The sequence below is a fragment of the Nuphar pumila genome, chromosome 14 (assembly GCF_984573655.1).
Source record: "Nuphar pumila chromosome 14, dmNupPumi1.hap1.1, whole genome shotgun sequence".
In the NCBI taxonomy this organism is placed as follows: domain Eukaryota; kingdom Viridiplantae; phylum Streptophyta; class Magnoliopsida; order Nymphaeales; family Nymphaeaceae; genus Nuphar; species Nuphar pumila.
In genome coordinates, this window is record NC_143262.1 from 89,324,856 (window position 1) to 89,342,995 (window position 18,140).

General features: G+C 35.9%; 1 protein-coding gene across 1 annotated transcript; it reads right to left on the reverse strand.

Annotated features, from left to right (window-relative positions):
- Positions 1-316: 316 nt before the first annotated feature.
- Positions 317-7,145, reverse strand: LOC149817336 (ras-related protein RABD1). The gene is made up of 8 exons (XM_089987283.1): positions 7,013-7,145; positions 6,838-6,910; positions 6,656-6,703; positions 6,474-6,521; positions 4,675-4,746; positions 3,026-3,181; positions 2,348-2,451; positions 317-582 (listed from the first exon to the last, which is right to left on the reverse strand). Exons 1-8 carry the CDS (start codon positions 7,024-7,026, stop codon positions 489-491), a joined length of 609 nt encoding a protein of 202 aa, XP_089843409.1. The 5' UTR covers positions 7,027-7,145; the 3' UTR covers positions 317-488.
- Between the last annotated feature and the right edge of the window lie 10,995 nt (positions 7,146-18,140).

Here is an 18,140-nt window from a genome sequence, read left to right on the forward strand (position 1 = left end):
ATGAAGAAGAAAAGCTGAAATTTGAGCTAAACAGGGTTAGCAGAATCCATAGCCTAAGCCATCGGGGGCTCCGCTTGTCTGGTAGGAGAAGCTAGTGCACGTCACCTTGTGTTGGGACGTTGCAAGTTCAAATCCCAATAGTTTCGTTGTATAACTGGTAGGGATCTGCCTAACCCCACCTTGCCTTCCAAACAAAAAAAATGCATAGCCTATGTCCTGAGTCGAGATCCTTTGGCTTGAATTCCCAAAACGATCTGACCAATGGCATCATGGCCTCCAGAGTCGAACCGCTTGGTTCTGGCTTTAAGACTTTGAATTCCCAACAGACTGTGCATAAATCAAATGTAAGTTTTTCCAGCATTTACACAAGGAAATTCAGTTTTTCCAAAACACAGAAGCCAGTAAAAAGCAGTATTAGTATCCTTGAGTTCCATGCTATATACCAAGGACGTGGACCACAAACACATTACAGTAAATAGGATTAGTGATTAACTGCAACAACTGCTCTGCTGTTGTTGAATTGGTCGCCCTTTTATCTGAACTGAACTTGGCGCCTTGTTTGAACTGGTCTGGTTTCCCATCCTGCATAGCGCATACACAAACACCAAAACATAGATTAACATCAGATCCGTACAGGCGCAACTTCTGAGATAGCCTGATTAACACCATCTTGAGGGGTTGTCTTTTGCATGGATAATAAGAAAGAACACCAATTTCTCATTTATCTGAGATAGCCTGATAAATATGCATCTAGGTTTGCATTAGAGATCAAAACAAAGGGGGGGGGGGGGGGGGGGGGGAAGCAAAAACCTAAAAGAAGAATAATTTTCTCTCCGTCCTGCATGGATAATAAGGACGAACACCAATTTCTCATTTATCTGATATTGCCTCAAAAACAAACTCTGTTCTTTTCTAAAATTCTAACATTGACAGTAGAAAAGAAAACCGATCTGGTATGAGATCTGAAAATGTGTGTGTGTGTGTGTTCATTCAATTATGGACTGGCAACAATGCTCTGATCAATTTACACTTGGAAATAGTTCACATTTCCAATCATATACACGTATTAGTATGTACATGCATACATACATATATGCATATGTTTAATTATCTATTCATGGAAAATATTTGCATACACCCCAGTGTATCACAGCCATGACACACTCAAAGGTAGGGTTCCCATACAATACGAAGCCAGAATGATGCCAATCAAAAGGATGGGTCTTTTTGGTCAAACATAGTACAAAATTGACCTGTTAGCAGCTATGAAGGGCATACGCATAAAAAAGCATTATATGGCCATTTTCTGGTCAGTGTCAGCTACTGAGCTACTAGCACAGGAAACCCCACCCCTCAAGATGGTGCCAAATCCCATTGGTTTATAGCATGACCATTGCCATAAACCATTAAAAGTGTATATGCTCACCTATACGCCAAGTGTACCTAATCAGGCTGATATATATTAGTAATTTAGTAATGATAGGGTGCTCCAGGAGCACCTACTCCCACCTAATAGAAGCTTTAAATTTTCATAATTTTTGAGTTTTTTTGTTGATCAGACCCTATAGATATGATCTACATGCAATTTTCAGTTGAAAACAAGTTTCCGATCATGTGATTATGGCATACATGTAGGTTTTTCAAGATCTTCAAAAATCAACAGCTCACAATGTACCAAAATTCCATGACGTAAAAAAACCAAATTTTATGTCCAAAGAGCGTGATCCAAAGCCTGATACCCATCAAACAAACTATTATAAATGCATCTATAAGGTCTGATTGAGATGATGCAGCCTACACCTATGATTTCTAGTATGTGGGTGTAGGTGCTCCTGGAGCACCATAGCATTACTCTCTCTCTCTCTCTCTCTCTCTCTCTCTCTCTCTCTCTCTCTATATATATATATATATATATATATATATATATATATATATATATATATATATATAAAACAATCAGATGATCCAAAACATTACATTAATGTGTAACAAAATATGTAGATCATATCCACAGGGCTTGATGCACAGAAAAATGAAGAAAATGTGAACAAAGGGGTCCTCTTTCTACATGATATGCCCCAGCATAGCCTATATATATATATATATATATATATATATATCTATATATATATATATATATATAGAGAGAGAGAGAGAGGGTTGCTCTTGACAAAAAGTGAAGGCTTGAGTTTTCTACCCAAAGAGCAAAAGGTGGTGTACATTCATGCACGTACATGCAAGACAACAAAGCATAAACTAAAACCTTTTTTAAATCACCAAATCTTATAAGAAAGCAATAAAGTAGAAACTTTATTAGATGTGCAAACAAAAGAACCACAGACTTTACCTCTTCTTAATTTCTCCAGCCATTGTTAAGAAAGCCTGTTCAACATTGATGGAGTCTTTGGCACTTGTTTCAAGAAAAGGGATTCCAAGCTCATCTGCAAATGCCTGCAATATTAAAAGTAAATTTGCAAAAGATAAGTCTCAGTATAAAAATCTCCATAAACGTAAAAGGTATTCATAGTAATATCTCAGGGAAAAGGAGAATATTTTAGCTAACCAATATAGTTCTGATATATATATATAGAGAGAGAGAGAGAGTAACCTGTAACAGTGGATGAACATTTCATCCATTGTTATCAAAAGAGCCCGCCGCTGATCGCACACCCGATCAGCGGCAGGTGTTTTTCTGCCCAGCACATTAGTGGCAGTCATGACCGCTGCTAATTCTGTGTAAGTCAACGTCAGGCAGGTGTTCAACGCTCGTCCAACGTCTTACCCATTCGACGTTACGGGTTTTCCTATATATATATATATATATATATATATATATATATATATATATATATATATATATATATATATATATATATATATATATATATATATATATATATATATATGTGTGTGTGTGTGTGTGTGTGTGTGTGTGTGTGTGTGTGTGTGTGAGAGAGAGAGAGAGAGAAACCTACATTTTAATTAAATAAAGTTGCAAAATAATTTAAAGAGACATGAAAATCACCTTTCCAGTTTCAGTAGCTATAACTTTGTTCTCAACCAAATCGCATTTGTTTCCAACAAGAAGCTTGCATACGGTATCACTTGCATATCTATCAATCTCATTAAGCCACTGTTTGACATTATTAAAGCTCTCTTGCTCCGTAACATCGTAAACAATCTGCAGTAAACCAAGAATCATTAAGGATGTAATAGCAAGAGAGGATACAAGAAAGCTACATGAGAAGATGCACATAGAATACAGGATTCCTGGGATGGAAAGGAATGATTAGGAATGCTTGATTGAAACATCGAATGAAATGTCAATCAGTGATCCTTATTAACAGAATGAAGCCAATTCATTGTTTCCCTGACCTTCTGAAGAATTGAATGCAAAAAGTAGGACGAGGATACTAAGATTGGTAGAAGTAGCAAGAGATCAGTTCTAGGTCAGATTGCTTATATATGAATTCCATCTGATCAACGTGTCATGATCAGACTTAGAACTGGATTTGAATACAGATCTAATCACTTTCCATTCAAAACTAAAACCCACTAGAAAAACCATGATCCACCAACATCCATTACAATCTTCTGACACACAGACACATCCCAACTAGGATGAACTCAGGAAAAATAGATATAGAAAAGACAAAAATGAAAACCAGAAATCAAACATCATGTGACTTGATGTTTCTAAATTCCTATTAAAACAGCTGAATTTAGAATAGTGCTTGGTTGCAACCCACCCATTGTATTTAATGTACTAAGGCAACTCAAGGTTTAGTCAGCAACCACCAAATGATAGCCATGATAAACATTTGTCTCTATCCTCTATACTCCGAACAGAACACTCTTATGTTGTTGACAATGTAACAACAACAACCACTTTAAAGAAATACCAGCATTGTCAAAATAAAGCACTATAATTGAAATTAAATCTATATCAATAGGTGCGGGTGTGGCTGCGGGTGCAGATGCAGCGATGCGGCACTTAAAAAAACTTGGGTGCGGGGAGGGTATATATATATATATATAATTTTTAACAGTTTTAAGTTAACACTAAGTGTATGTGTGTGCATTTATGTATTTATATATAATATAGATAAAACTAGACTTGGTTAGGGTTAACTGAATCTACTTTTGGACAGAAATGAACCTCAGTGTGGTTTACTTCACCTGACACAAAGGAAGCCGTGTCCAAGTGTCACAGCCGCATGGGTGCAGGTGCAGTGCCCTGTTAGAAGAGTCCGTGTTACATAGAATTAAATCGCATCTACATAATTTATTTTATGGCCACAAATTTTGGCATTCGCAAGCAAGTTATCATGAGAGTTTTCGTTCATCTTTTACCACAAAAATTATTAGGAAATCTTCAATTTGTGAAAAGAGATGTAGAAACAAAGAGCAGTAAAGGGGATGAGGTTCTTAATGCTTTTGCAATATTATTAAGTAGAAAACATCAAAAAAGTGAAAAGGAAAAAAGAAGAATTAAGATAATTCATTGTGATAAAAGATATTCAATGCCATGTTATATTAATATCACTACATTTTAAGAAATTAGAAATGTTTATCACTATGATTCACTTTTGTTAGTAGCAGCAAATCATTCCGAAAGAATAAACTGCACATCAATGGTCAAGTACAGATGAAGCTAGATCAGAGAAGACTTACAATGATTCCATGAGCCCCTCTATAGTAACTGCTGGTTATGGTTCTAAATCGTTCCTGTCCTGCAGTATCCCACTAATGCAGGAAAAACATGAGTTTCAAATTAAATGTAAGACTACAGATAAGTGTAATGAACCTTTAAAAGAAAATCATTTGGAGAAGGAAAAATTAGTCCTTGTTGCAACAAAAATATCTAGATTACAGGTTTCTCTTCTTAATATAGTTTAAGTGAAGAGAAGAGGAACAAGAACATTGATTGGGTATCTCCTGTTTCACTAATTTCAAATTTCCATGTTAACTATGCTATAGTAGTTTTTTCAAATACAAAGTAGCAACCTGCTTGTGTAAAAGTTATGAAGTTAGAATTGAAAGAAAACTACAAATCATAAATAGGGGCACAACATCATTTGCAAAAAAGGAACGACTTTATAAGAAATAATATCCTCTTGTTGTCTGAGAATTACAGTATCAAGTTTATGCAAATGGATTTCTTCTGTAATCAATAACACAAAACTTTAAATGACATATCAAATTAGAAAAAGAAAAAAAAACTTTCAATCTCTTTCCTTTTGTTTCCCCTTTGTCTCCTGACCTAAGGGGCTACAAGAAACAAGATTGAGAGGTAATTAAAAAATATTCTGAAGAGATATTTCCCATCTGTTCCCTTTTTTCTTACTTTAATAGAATTTATATCAAAGCATTAGTTGAATATTTATAGTTGAAACAAGAATTGAAAGCCTTCTCTTTCAATTCACAGATTCAATTATCTTTTTTCTTGGAGGGTGGTGGGACAAGAATAACACCAATATCAGCTAATTTATCTATCTTCCGTTTTATAATATTTTTTTCTATTTGTTTCCAAGATATTTTGTCCATCTCTACCATTTCCATTTCCAACTTCGAACACCTAGACAAGAAATATCAGTCTCGTTCATGGACTGATGTAATAAATGCATTAGGGCCAACTGTTGCACTGTGAATATTTGAAGTCATGATTAAGATTCGAACTGCTGAGATTGAAAGAGCAGAAGAGGGCTCATGTGTACATCATCCATGGATTTGAGAAAAACCAATTGTCTATGTATCAACAAAGTTGTAACAGTCATTCATGGCCTGATGTATAAATGCATTAGCGCCAATTGTTGTACTGTAAATATTTGAATAGTCATGATTAAGATTTGAACTGCTGAGATTGAAAAAGCAGAAGAGGGCTCATGTGTACATCTTCCATGGATTTGAGAAAACCCATTTGTCTATGTATCAACAAAGTTGACGATAGATTGAGGGTTACAGTTAACATGCGATGGATTTATGAAGGAAAGAAAATAAAAGCACCAATGAGGTCAAAACCTGAACCTAGAATTTGAGTCTTCATTCTCATCACCTCTTTATAACACTTTATACATGTCCACCCCATATAATGAATCAGTCAGGAAGACACTAAATAAATGAAAACTGAAAATTATAGAAATACCATCCACTTCTACGGATTACTTTTATCAAATTTCACCAACAGCCATGTAACAAGCATGCAATCCTCGTGTAAAATCAACATCAACCACAAGAGTAAACGGTCTAATAAATTAAACTTCAATTCCCGGAGTATCAACCATAATCCTAGTTCCATGCCAGCAATTTAAAACCGATTCTGTTGATAAAATTTTGTTTCTAATTCACATGGAGATCCCCAAAAGAAAAGGGAAAAATCAAAACACACAATAAATCGCATTACCTTCATTTTGAAAACAAATGAACGAATAGAATAAGAAAATAAATATATCGACTTCTTCCGAGATACTCACAATCTGAAGCTTGATCGTTTTCCCATCCAATTCAATGGTTCTGATTTTCTGGAAAATCCAAAAAGAAAAAGAAAAATAACACAACAAACAGGATCTCAATACACGTCAAGAAAATCAGGACAACGAACAAAATCCTACAAAAACAAAAACAAAAAAAATAAAAAGGAATAATTTAGACTTACGAAATCGACGCCGATCGTGCTGATATAGCTATCCACATAGGAATCATCCTGGAAAACAAATTAATCATCACAAAAACCAAAAAAATAACATCATCTGGGGTGAAAAAAACGCATTTCCCTTAAATAAACCCAAAATTTTCCCATCAAACGAAATGGAAAAAACACAGTAAAATCAAACTCACAGCGAATCTGAGAAGAAGGCAAGATTTCCCGACCGAAGAATCTCCTATCAGCAAGAGCTTGAAGAGGTAATCGCTACGAGAACAATCCGGCCAAAATAACGCGTTAAAACGAGAATAACGAAGCAGAGAGCGCATTAAAAATCAAGAGAAAAAGAAAGAAGAAAGAAAAACTTACTATTCGTTGCTCATTTTCTCCTCTTCCTAAAAGAGAAGAAGGGAAAATAAAGGAAAATAAAGAGAGAGAAAAGAGGGAGGAATTTGGATTTGGGAGGAATTTCTTGGGGATTGAGGAAACGTTTCCCCCAAATTCTCTAACCTCCTCCGTATTTATGCTAGCGGTTGGGACCATGAGAACTCGTTTTCCCAATCTGACCCTAGATTTCTTAATCAATGACAGGTGTAATCCTCAGTTCCTTGGTGGATCTGGGTCTGAGGTCCGCCTATGGCTGTCAACGGGGTTTGTATCGGGTACCTGACTCAACCCGAGCAATATGCGATTGGAGTTTAGGTGTCAACGGGTCAGGTTTGGATAGGACCCAGGTAGAACCAGTCCTGGCCCTGTTTTTTTGGTATGGTATCGGGTCCCACTATAAGAGAAACCATACCCGGACCCGATAAGAACTACATGAACCAGTCCCAGATCATACCCAGTAAAACAATATTTTTTATCATTTTTACATTGAAAATTTTTGGGTCTTAATTAGAAGTCGGGTCGGGCCTGGGTCTGGTATAAAATTTCACAAACTATACCCATGTCCATGTATTAATCGAACTGTCGGGTCTAGACCTGGGTCTGAATCAGGTCTTCTTATTTATCACCATACCCGGGCCCTATAAGGTTTGGTTTTGGTCAGATCTGGGTAAACTCGAACCGTTGACACCCTTGTGCCTAACCCGTCTCGGGTTATTTGCTGAATACCCGACCCAATTCAAGTATTTTATATGTATTTTTAATTGAAATAAGATTTTGAAATTATGTGGATCTGGGTCCGAACTCAGCTTGCCACAAAAATGAACTGAACTTAAACTCGGTTCATCTTATTTACCAGCTATATTTATTGCTGAATCCATGTTTCAATCTAAAAAAGTGATCTTATTTGGATGTAGATCATACTCTACCTTGTTATTGTATTTCATTTATAGATTTCATTTGGGTATGTTTCTAAACTCAACCTAATTGGGCTTGATATGGTAGGGAAAACCCTCACCGAGAACTGGGTCACTTAATGAGCCCGGCTTGTTGCGAGGCGAAACTCCGAGTCGAGGATACGACTACTCAGCCTTACCTGCTCCCAACCGTGATAAAGTAACGATGTCCAATCCGCTAGCGTGATTCGATCATGGGGCCTTCAAATATAATAGGGATGTCAATGGATCAGATATTTCACCCAGTAGGATGCCTCCTAATCATGGAGATAATGTGCATCCTAGTTTGTTTTAAGGTTCAAATTATGCAGATTAATGAACATGGTGATTGAGGTGGTTTTTACACAATTATCTAAAAAAAAAAATTATGTAGGTCAAGAACCCACACACGGCCCGCCCTACTCTCACCTAGTTGGGAATCATGTGTATAAGGGCTAAGACTACAGAGTTTTACGCTGCCAGGACATAGATCATAAGTACGACAGGCAGAGCCAGCGCGGCTAGGTTTTTGATCCTAAGGGTGGTTTCTCCGTGTAAATATAAAAAAAATTGTACCTATTCAATGTAGCTTATAAAAGCATTTAGCTTAGAGCCTTTGCTAGGCATCACAACCTAGATATATTCTTATTATGTCAAAATATACTTTCTAATAAAAAAAATTTGATACACTGTAGGCAGTTGATTTTTTAATATCTTGAGAAACTTGTATGGGTGTCACAATTACATGAACAAAAACTTGTTTGGCGTATTTACAAATACAGAACCGAATTGTAAATACGTACCTGTAGATGCCATTAAAATGATGTGCGGGTGCTCAACGTTCTCCTCAGCCTATCGATGCCCACGATGAACCCAGGCCTTAGGTCGATGGTGAGTAGGACCCTGAATCCAATAGAGAATTTCCTGAATGTGGGTAATGAGGGTGTTTGGTTGGCTCTCATCATACGTACAACCCCACCCCTTTCCTTTTACAATGAGAGATAGGGGTGGTTACGTGCTTCACATCCACGTAACCTTCACCCACTAACTCCTCTTAACTCCCCACTAACCAACTCACTAATAGTGTCAATCCGAGTCACTTGATGGGTTGAACCCATACCCAAAATGTTCAACATTCTCTTACTTGACCCATTGACACTAAAAGTGCACTAAATCAAGGTTTATACCGTTATCTTAATTTAATGGGTTCACATGATATCCTGTATCACAAGAATGAATTATATGAGTCTTGGAAATAAACGCCTCTTTATAAAATATCATATTTTCATGTACTACAATACAATTCATAATCAATGTTTTAGCATGTTAAGATTACCTTTATAAATGGGTTGGTCTCTAACTCATTATATTGATCATTTAATATTGTTATTCTGTTATTTTCTCTAACCGTATAAGAGATTCTTTATGCAAAATCAAAATACACAATCTCATTAATATTGTTATTTTGTTAGTCTCTCTAACCATATGAGAGATCTTTTATACAAAATCAATAATATACAAAGCTATAGATAATCAATTCATTTTCATAAATGTGATCACATATAATGTATTGTCATACATCAGAAGGAATAAAAAAGACTCGTCCCCTTTATATGTTGGGAATATAATTCCGGTGTTAGCCCTTTAGTAAGGGGATCCGCAGTCATTTTCTTTGTCCAAATTGTATCAATACATATCAGATGATTCTCATTTCTTTCTTTAACAACAAAATATTTTAACTTCATGTGTCAACACGAGGTTGAGCTCTTGTTATTAATTAAAAAAACACGGCTGCTTTATTATCACAAAAGATCTTTAATGGTTTGTCAATAGAGTTCACAATATCAAGACCCATAATAAAGTTTTTTATTCAAATGGTTTGAGACAATATCTCATATATAGCAATAAATTATGCCTCTATGGTATGAGCAACAGTTGTAGATTGCTTTTCACTTCTCCATGAGACGACACCACTTGCTAATAGGATGATGTATCGAGTAGTGGATTTTCTACTATCGAGACATCCTCCTAAGTCCGCATCAAAGTATTCAATGACCTCTAGGTGGTCAACTTTTCTGTAGGTCAACATGTAGTCCTTCGTTTCTTGTAAATAGTGTATGACATTCTTTGTTGTCTTTCAGTGCGCAATGCCTGGATTTGACTGCTATCTACCAAGCATTCCCACAACAAATGATATATCAGGTCTGCACATACAACAAACCGCCAACTGCTGAAGCATATGGGACAGTTGTCATGAGCTTTTTCATTATCATCCTGAGGACAGTTCTTTAAGTTTAATTTATCCCCTTTCACTATGGGTGTCGAACTAGAAGAACAATTCTCCATCTTATATCTTTTAAGGACCTTTAGGATATAGGATTTCTAAGAGAGGTCAAAGACACCCTTAGTTTTGTCATGATGGATCTCAATTTCAAGACATATGTGACCTCATCCATGTCTTTCATATCAAAATAACAAGAAAAAAAATTTTTGTTTCATGTGATAGATTCAATTAATTATTTGCAAGAAGAATATTGTCAACATATAAAACCAAAATTATGAACTTACTCTCACTAGTTTTATGTAAATGCACTGATCAATAATGTTTTCAGTGAATCCAAATTTCATAATTACCTTATTAAACTTTTTATATCACTGGCGAAAGGCCTATTTAAGTCTATAAATTGACTTCTTAAATTTACAAACTAAATGATTTGAGTCATCTACACTGAAACCAAGAGGTTATTGCATGTATACCTACTTTTCCATATCCTCATTCAGAAAGGCAGTTTTTATATCCATTTGATGAAGCTCTAAATCAAAATGAACTACGAGGGTCATGATTATTCTCAAGGATTCTTTAGTTGAGACAGGAGAAAAAGTCTCATTATAATGAATGCCCTCTGGCTGTGTGAAACTTTTTACAACAAGCTTAGCCTTGTACCTCTCCACTTGACCTTTAGAGTCGGTTTTAGTCTTATAAACTCACTTACAACCAACAGGTCTAACAACATTAGGTTGAGCTACAAAATCTCACACTTGGTTCTTTGTCATAGAGTCAAGCTCTTATTTCATGTCATTGATTTAATGTGTTGATCTTTCACTTTTAATAACTTCTGCAAATGTGAAGGGATCATCATCAATATCTATGAAATTATTAGACTCTTGCAAATACACCACATAGTCAGGATGTATAGCAGATTTTTTTGTCCTCGTAGACCTCCACACAGGTATTACAGGTAGTTCAGAATGAACTTTTGTATCCTATTGTTGTATATCCTCATCAACAACTTGCTTTATTTGGGATTGATGTTCATTGATCAGACTTTTCCTGACATTATCAAAAGGGATAATGACAAGAAAAACTAGGTATTTCTCCTTTACAGGTATGGAACCTGAATCCTGTATTTTCTCAAATCAATATTTTTATATGCATCTATCCCAATAGAACTATTTTTAAGAAATATCACTTTATCTGTTTCCACTATTTATGGTGTATGAGATGGAGAATAAAACCTAAAGCCCTTTGACCTTTTTGGATAACCAATGAAAAATCAACTAGTTGTCCTAGGATCAAAGGCTTTTATATGTGGGTTATATAATTTAGCCTCAGTTGAACATCCTCATATGTGTATATATGAGAGAGAATGTTTCTTATCTGTCTATAACTTGTAAGGAATCTTCTGAACAGCCTTTGTAGGAACCTTATTCAAAATGTGTGTTGTTGTCTTAAGAACTTTACCTCACAAGGACAAGGGAAGGTTTGAGTAATTCAACGTCGCTTGAAACTATTTCTTTAAGCATACGATTTCTTCTTTCAGCTACACAATTCTGGTAAGCACTACTAGGCATAGTATAATGAGATACAATGTCTTCCTCTTTTAGAAAATATGCAAATGGCGCTTCCTTTTATTATATCTCAGTGAAATGACTATAATGATCGTCACATCTATTAGACCTGACAACCTTAATAATTTCACTGATTTGTATCTCTACTTCTTTCTTGAAGTCCTTAAAAGCCTAAAAGACTTTTAATTTTTCAAATAATGAATCGAGATATATATACTGTGAGTAATCGTCTACAAAAATGATAAAATACTTTTTACCTGTATAACACGATAAAAAATGGCCACAAACATCCGTATGCACTATCTTCAACTTTCCATTATTGTGTTTGGCATTTTTCTTATATGTGTTAGACTGCTTAGCCTTTATATAGTCAACACATGGCTTTATATCTGTGAAATCAAGGGATCCAAGGATTCTTTCTTTCACAAGTCTTTGGACTCTCTCTTTCGAGATATGTCCTAACCTTCAATGCCAAAGCAAGTAGGATTGATCTTCTTTTAGACCACATTTATTGGTAATTAATGTGTTCTCAATAGAATGAGATTACTGAATTTAGAATTCGGTTTTTAACTGAAACAAACCATCACACACATATGCAGAATCTACATTAATAAATTTTTTTATAATAACAAGCTTGGAGTTTTCAAATTTAAAACTAAAACCATAATTATCAAGTTTTAAAATTGAAATCAGGTTTCGACTATAGGACGAAATATAAAATGTATCAACTAAATCCAAAATGAATCTCGATTCCAACGCTACTTTGTAGGTCCCAGCGTTCTTGAGATGCGAACACATCTTATTTCCTGAGAAGATGCTTCGTTCATGCTCTGTTAGTTCTTTTTTGTTCAGAAATGCTTGCAAAGAGTTGACAATGTGTACCGTAACACCAGAATCAATGCATAAACTATACAATAGAACATAAATCAAATTGCACTCATGAGAAACAAATGACTTATTACCTTTATTTTTTAGTCATTTCTTATACTTCAAGCAGTCCACCTTCTTATGTCCTTCTAGCAGAAGAAACACTTTATAGAAATATCTTCTACCTGGGATTTGGCTTTCACCTAAGAGTTAGAACTCTCTCTAGAGGCCTTCTTATTCTAAATTTTGAAGGTACTTTTCTTTGACCCCGACCTTTGTTTTCCTTATGAGAGGCCATATGTGTACTCGGCACCCTCTCACCCTTTAGTCTCTCCTCTTCCTTAACACACTTAGACAATAAGTCATTAAAAGACTACTCATCATTATGTCTGTTGTAGGAGATTTTAAAATATCAATATTCAGTAGGCAAAGAGGTCAAAATCACATGGACCAAGAAAGAATCAGAAATGGTGAACTTCATGTCATTCAGCTGAGATGCAATGTTCTTCATTTTCAAAATATGTTGTCGGATGTGACCGTCACTGATTCATAGATACCAATTTGGACATGAGCGTATTAGCCCTTGTCTTGTTAAAACTGACAAATTGAGCCTCAATGGCTCCTAGAAATTCCTTCAATTTTCTACGGTGAGAAATGGTGCCTCAAATATTCTTAGCCACTCAAGATTACAAAAGTAATAAGCTAAGTTTGTTTAAGCGCTCTCACTTCTCAGATGTAGCCTTTTGTTCGGTTGTGCTTTACTCTATAAGAGCGAGATGTTCCTCAGTTCTATGAGTCAAATCAAGGTCCATATAACCCAGAGTGACCAACACTATTTCTTTCCAGTTTGAAAAATTAGATCTGTCTAAAAGAAGAATGTTATTAAAACCGTCGATAAGGAAAGAATCTGATACAACAAAGAACGAAAGATAAAACTTTATTATTGCTCAAACGAGACTCATGTGAAAAGGTAAAAGTGAAACCCTTTATTTTCATATTTTCTAAGATAAGCACAGTTGAGCTATTATCGTTTTACTTTGACAAAAATGACAATACTCATAGTTGTTCCGTCTCTTCAATTCACAAAAAATTGACTTCAATTGGTGAAACTAGCATATCATGTAAGCAAAGGCAATTCAGCACTGTACATTTGGGTACTAACATGCTTCATGAGCTGGAATACACATCTGCTATTATACCATGTATGAATTTGAAACACAAACGACCTACTTTTTGGTAGAATCATTGTTTAATTAAGTCACACACAATCATAATAACGAATCTTAATACAGTCTAAAGAATTCTTAATCAATACAACTCAGATCACTTTGGTGATTGCATAAATCGATCAATCAAGATCTTTTACAGAAAACATATTTGTATTATTAAGCATGCCCATGCACACGTGTTAATGCATGTATATTCATGACAAAATATACTTTATATCATAAAAATACAAGTTTATGCTTTAACTTATATGCATAAACTAATTTTGATGATAAATTATCATGAATTTAGTCATAATTCATGCTTAAAACATCATGCATAACTTAACCAATATAAAATACATAAATTAATATGCATAAGTCATGTTTTTTTTAATAATGAACACTTATAAAGGATTAAAAATAACAAAAGCAAGCTCATATGGATAAAACTCGAGATCCTCAAGTTAGAACCAGTCTGATAATAACTCAAAGTGGTCTAAAACAGCTCTGAACCAGTTTGAAACAACTCCAAACTGGTCATCTAAGGGGCTGAACCAGTTTTGGACCTAATAAACTAGTGAAAAAACATGAACAAAAGCTCATAAAACCCTATAACCAAATAAAAAAAATCTTTGTTTTTTCATGAATTCATGAAAACAGGGCCTCTACATCTCGAAACTGGTAAAAAAATGTAAGAAACCGGTCAAATGTGTCTCTGAACTAGTCTCGGAAAGGGCTGTATCGGTTACTAATCCGGTTCAGGTATAAATAGCACCTGGATCCTGTTTCGGATCCTATTCGATCCAAACAGGATCTGGGTCTGACCCGGTCCTAACAAGAACTGGGTCTTATGGATCAGATCCAGACCCGGATCCCTAATGGGTTCGAGTCAGGTCCATACAGGACCCTGTCCAAATAGGACATGGGTCTGACCGAGTTTAAACAGGATCTGGGTTGACCGGGTTCAAACAGGATCTGGGTTGACCTGATCCAAACAGGATCTGGGTTGACCTGATCCAAACAGGATCCGGGTTGACCCGGTCCATACAGGATCCAGTCCTGGTTCGACCCAAACCCGAAACCTTAAATGGGTCTAGATCATATCCAAATCTCTGAAACCGAATTGAGATCTAGTAAAGTAGGGTCGAACCAGACACGTAATCCAAATGGGTCTGCTTCCAATTCAGCCGGGTCAGATCCAACTTGATGTTTGGATCAAACCCAGACCTGAACCATAACGGGTCTGGGTCTAGTCTGAACCCACTATGCGGATCTAATACACGACTTTAAATTGAAAATAAACCTTAGCTTTCGGTTTTATCATAAACCGAAAGCTATAGGCTCTCTCAAGGGTAACGACCACCCACGTCGCTCATGTCGCCCCACGGCGACCGACATTGGCAGCAGTTACCGGCCCTGATAACGATGACTCCCACCGCACCCGACAGTCTTCGACGATGGGCTGCATCCAGGGTGATGTAAAATGGCACTTGCCTGTCATCTGATTCCTGTAAAGGAATGCTACCACTCTTCCATTGCAAAGGGCGGCTTCGGCGAGCGCCACGTATTTATGCACATGGGGCTCGTATTCCCGTGTATGTTGACATAACTTTGCATTGGACTCTTGATGTTGTTGCAAAGACTTAATCACCCTTACTTGCTTTTCTTGCCCTGAAACGACGGTTCGAGGAAATGACAAAAATATCCTCCATTCAAAAGTTGTGAAACTACGGTTTGAGAAAAGGACAAAAAAGTCTTCCATCCAAAAAGTTTGATGTTAACTATTTAAGGCGTAGACGTTAACATATAACCTGTTTCGCCGATTATGCTATCCACCCGGTGATCGCAACTGAAATGTGGCAAGGCCTACGTCAGCAGCGAGAAAACAAATACGCCTTCATCACTGAGCTTAAACAAACCGCTCTTGATGCACCCACACACGCAGCAGAATGCGCGTTGTATGTGGTCTCATAACCCAATATTGGCATATTTGCAAATACAGAACCGAATTATAAATGCGTACCTATAGACACCATTAAGACGATGTGCAGATGCTTGGCGTTCTCAACCTATTGACGCCCACAATGAGCTCAGGCCTTAGGTCGATGGTGAGCATGACCTGAACCTAATAGAGAATTTTTTGAATGTAGATAATGAAGGTATTTGGGCGGATGGCTCTCATCATACCTACAGCCTCAACCTTTTCCTTTTATAGTGGAAGATAGGGGTGGTTACCGGAATGTGGTCTCTCCGTATTAAAGTAACCTTCACCCACTAACTCCTCTTAACTCTCCACTATCGGGGGGTCACCTGATGGGTTGGACTCAGACCCAAAATGTCCAACAAAATTCATTTTCTACTAAACATTACATTTCAATACCATTTGTTGAGTTTAATCAACAAAAGATATTAAAATTTATGAAAGGTTGTGGTCTGTACCTAAAGGTAACATTCACATACTACTTGATAAGATCGGGTTGATAATGTTGGACGTGAGTCAAGGGAAGCAATACGTCTGGCAATCAGGCTGACTGGACTGGACTTGTTGAATAAGTTAAGTGATAAACAAGAGGGCAATAATATTTGTAAGAAAAAAAGGCAGAATAACACATAATATGGTGACTAAGCCTTGCAGGAAAATCAGAAGCTGGTTCAGCTGAAAAGTCAACAGACAAGTTAGCAAAATTATCACATATAAAAATATTGGAAAGAAGAAAGAGCTTTGTAAACCTTCCTTAGGTGGTCTTTTAGGAAAAATCGATCGAACGAAGACTCCCAACAATATTATAAAAAAGGTGAATAATTAAAAATGCACCAAAGTTGAGATTTGTGCATACTCTCTAAAGAGATTGTATCTTAAATGATTATATCAAGAATTTTAAAAATATTTGTGATGAACTGGCTGCCATAGGAAAGCATGTTGATGATGGTGGTAAAGTTTTCTGGCTTTTGAATGGTTTTGGTTCTAGCTACAAGTCATTTGTGGCTACAGTGATCAAACCTATTAGACAACCATATGATGATGTGGTTGCCTTCAAAATCATGAAACCAAGCAAATTGCTCATGCTGAAGAAGAAGGAATCAGCCATCACACTGCCTATATCGTGTGGAGAACCAGACCAAAGAACGTGAATTCATGTACGCTAATCAATCTACCAACAGAAATCAATTCAATAATGAATCCAAACTAAAACCTAAGAGCTATCAACTTGGAAAATATTCAAAAATTAACAAAGACAAGAGTGTCATATGTCAAATATGCAACGAGCCAAAACATCAAGCAATGAATTTAACCAAACCTTTCAGGACGATGACATCTCAAAAGCTCTGGCAGCTATGAAGGTTTTAGATGGACAAAACCACACATGATTTCTTGATTCAGGTGCTTCTGTCATCACCACTGATCCAGGTAAACTGTTTTAATTACATAAGTATGATAGGTGATGGAAGTCGACTTGACATCACACATATTGAGTCGTCTAACCTAAAATGTGGTGATTAGTCGTTGGCCTTAGAAAAAGTTCTTGTGGTTTCAGAAATGAAAAATAAAAAAAAATAATTTCTATCAATAAGTTAACTTCATATATGATGTTGAATTTTTATTTAATGCCTTTGTTATTAAAGACAAGAACAACCACAAGTTGATAATAAAGGCAGTATGATTGAAGATCTCTATAGATTTAGTCCTACCAACAAGGAGGTTTTCTTCTTTAGTCGATCTCCATGTGTCAATAAGGAGACTCGGCATCAACGGCTTGGCCATTTAGTTGATTTTCTTGAAAAAAAAACAATTTTATTTCATTAAGTACCAAAGGTAATCAAGCTTCTATATGTGAGAGTTGTCAAATGGAGAAGATGTGTAAACTTTCTTTTATTTTTATTAATGATCACTAACATGGACTTTTTGAAAAGGTTCATTATGATCTTTGGGCCTTAGTTACTTTTGTTCAAAATTTTTGGATCTATGTTATGTTCATGGATTAATGTTCTCGATTTTCTTGGCTATATCTGTTGAAAGATAAATCTGAATTGTTTAGAAAGTTTGTTGAGTTTCATAAAATGGTTAAAATTCAGTTTGAAAAAATATAAAGATATTTCAAACTAACGAAGGGGTGAGTTTAACAGTAGAGAACTTGAGTTATATATGAAGGACAATGGGATTCGTCATCAAAAAGCATGTCCTAAAAAACTCCTAAGCAAAACGAGATGGCTGAAAGAAAGCATCGGACCATCACTGAACTTGGACTTACTATG

Coding starts and splice junctions, on each gene's coding strand:
- LOC149817336 (XM_089987283.1), bottom strand. Junction 4,747..6,473: donor AAACGATCAAGCTTCAGATT/GTGAGTATCTCG, acceptor TTCCTGCATTAG/TGGGATACTGCAGGACAGGA. Junction 3,182..4,674: donor GAGGGGCTCATGGAATCATT/GTAAGTCTTCTC, acceptor GGTTTACTGCAG/ATTGTTTACGATGTTACGGA.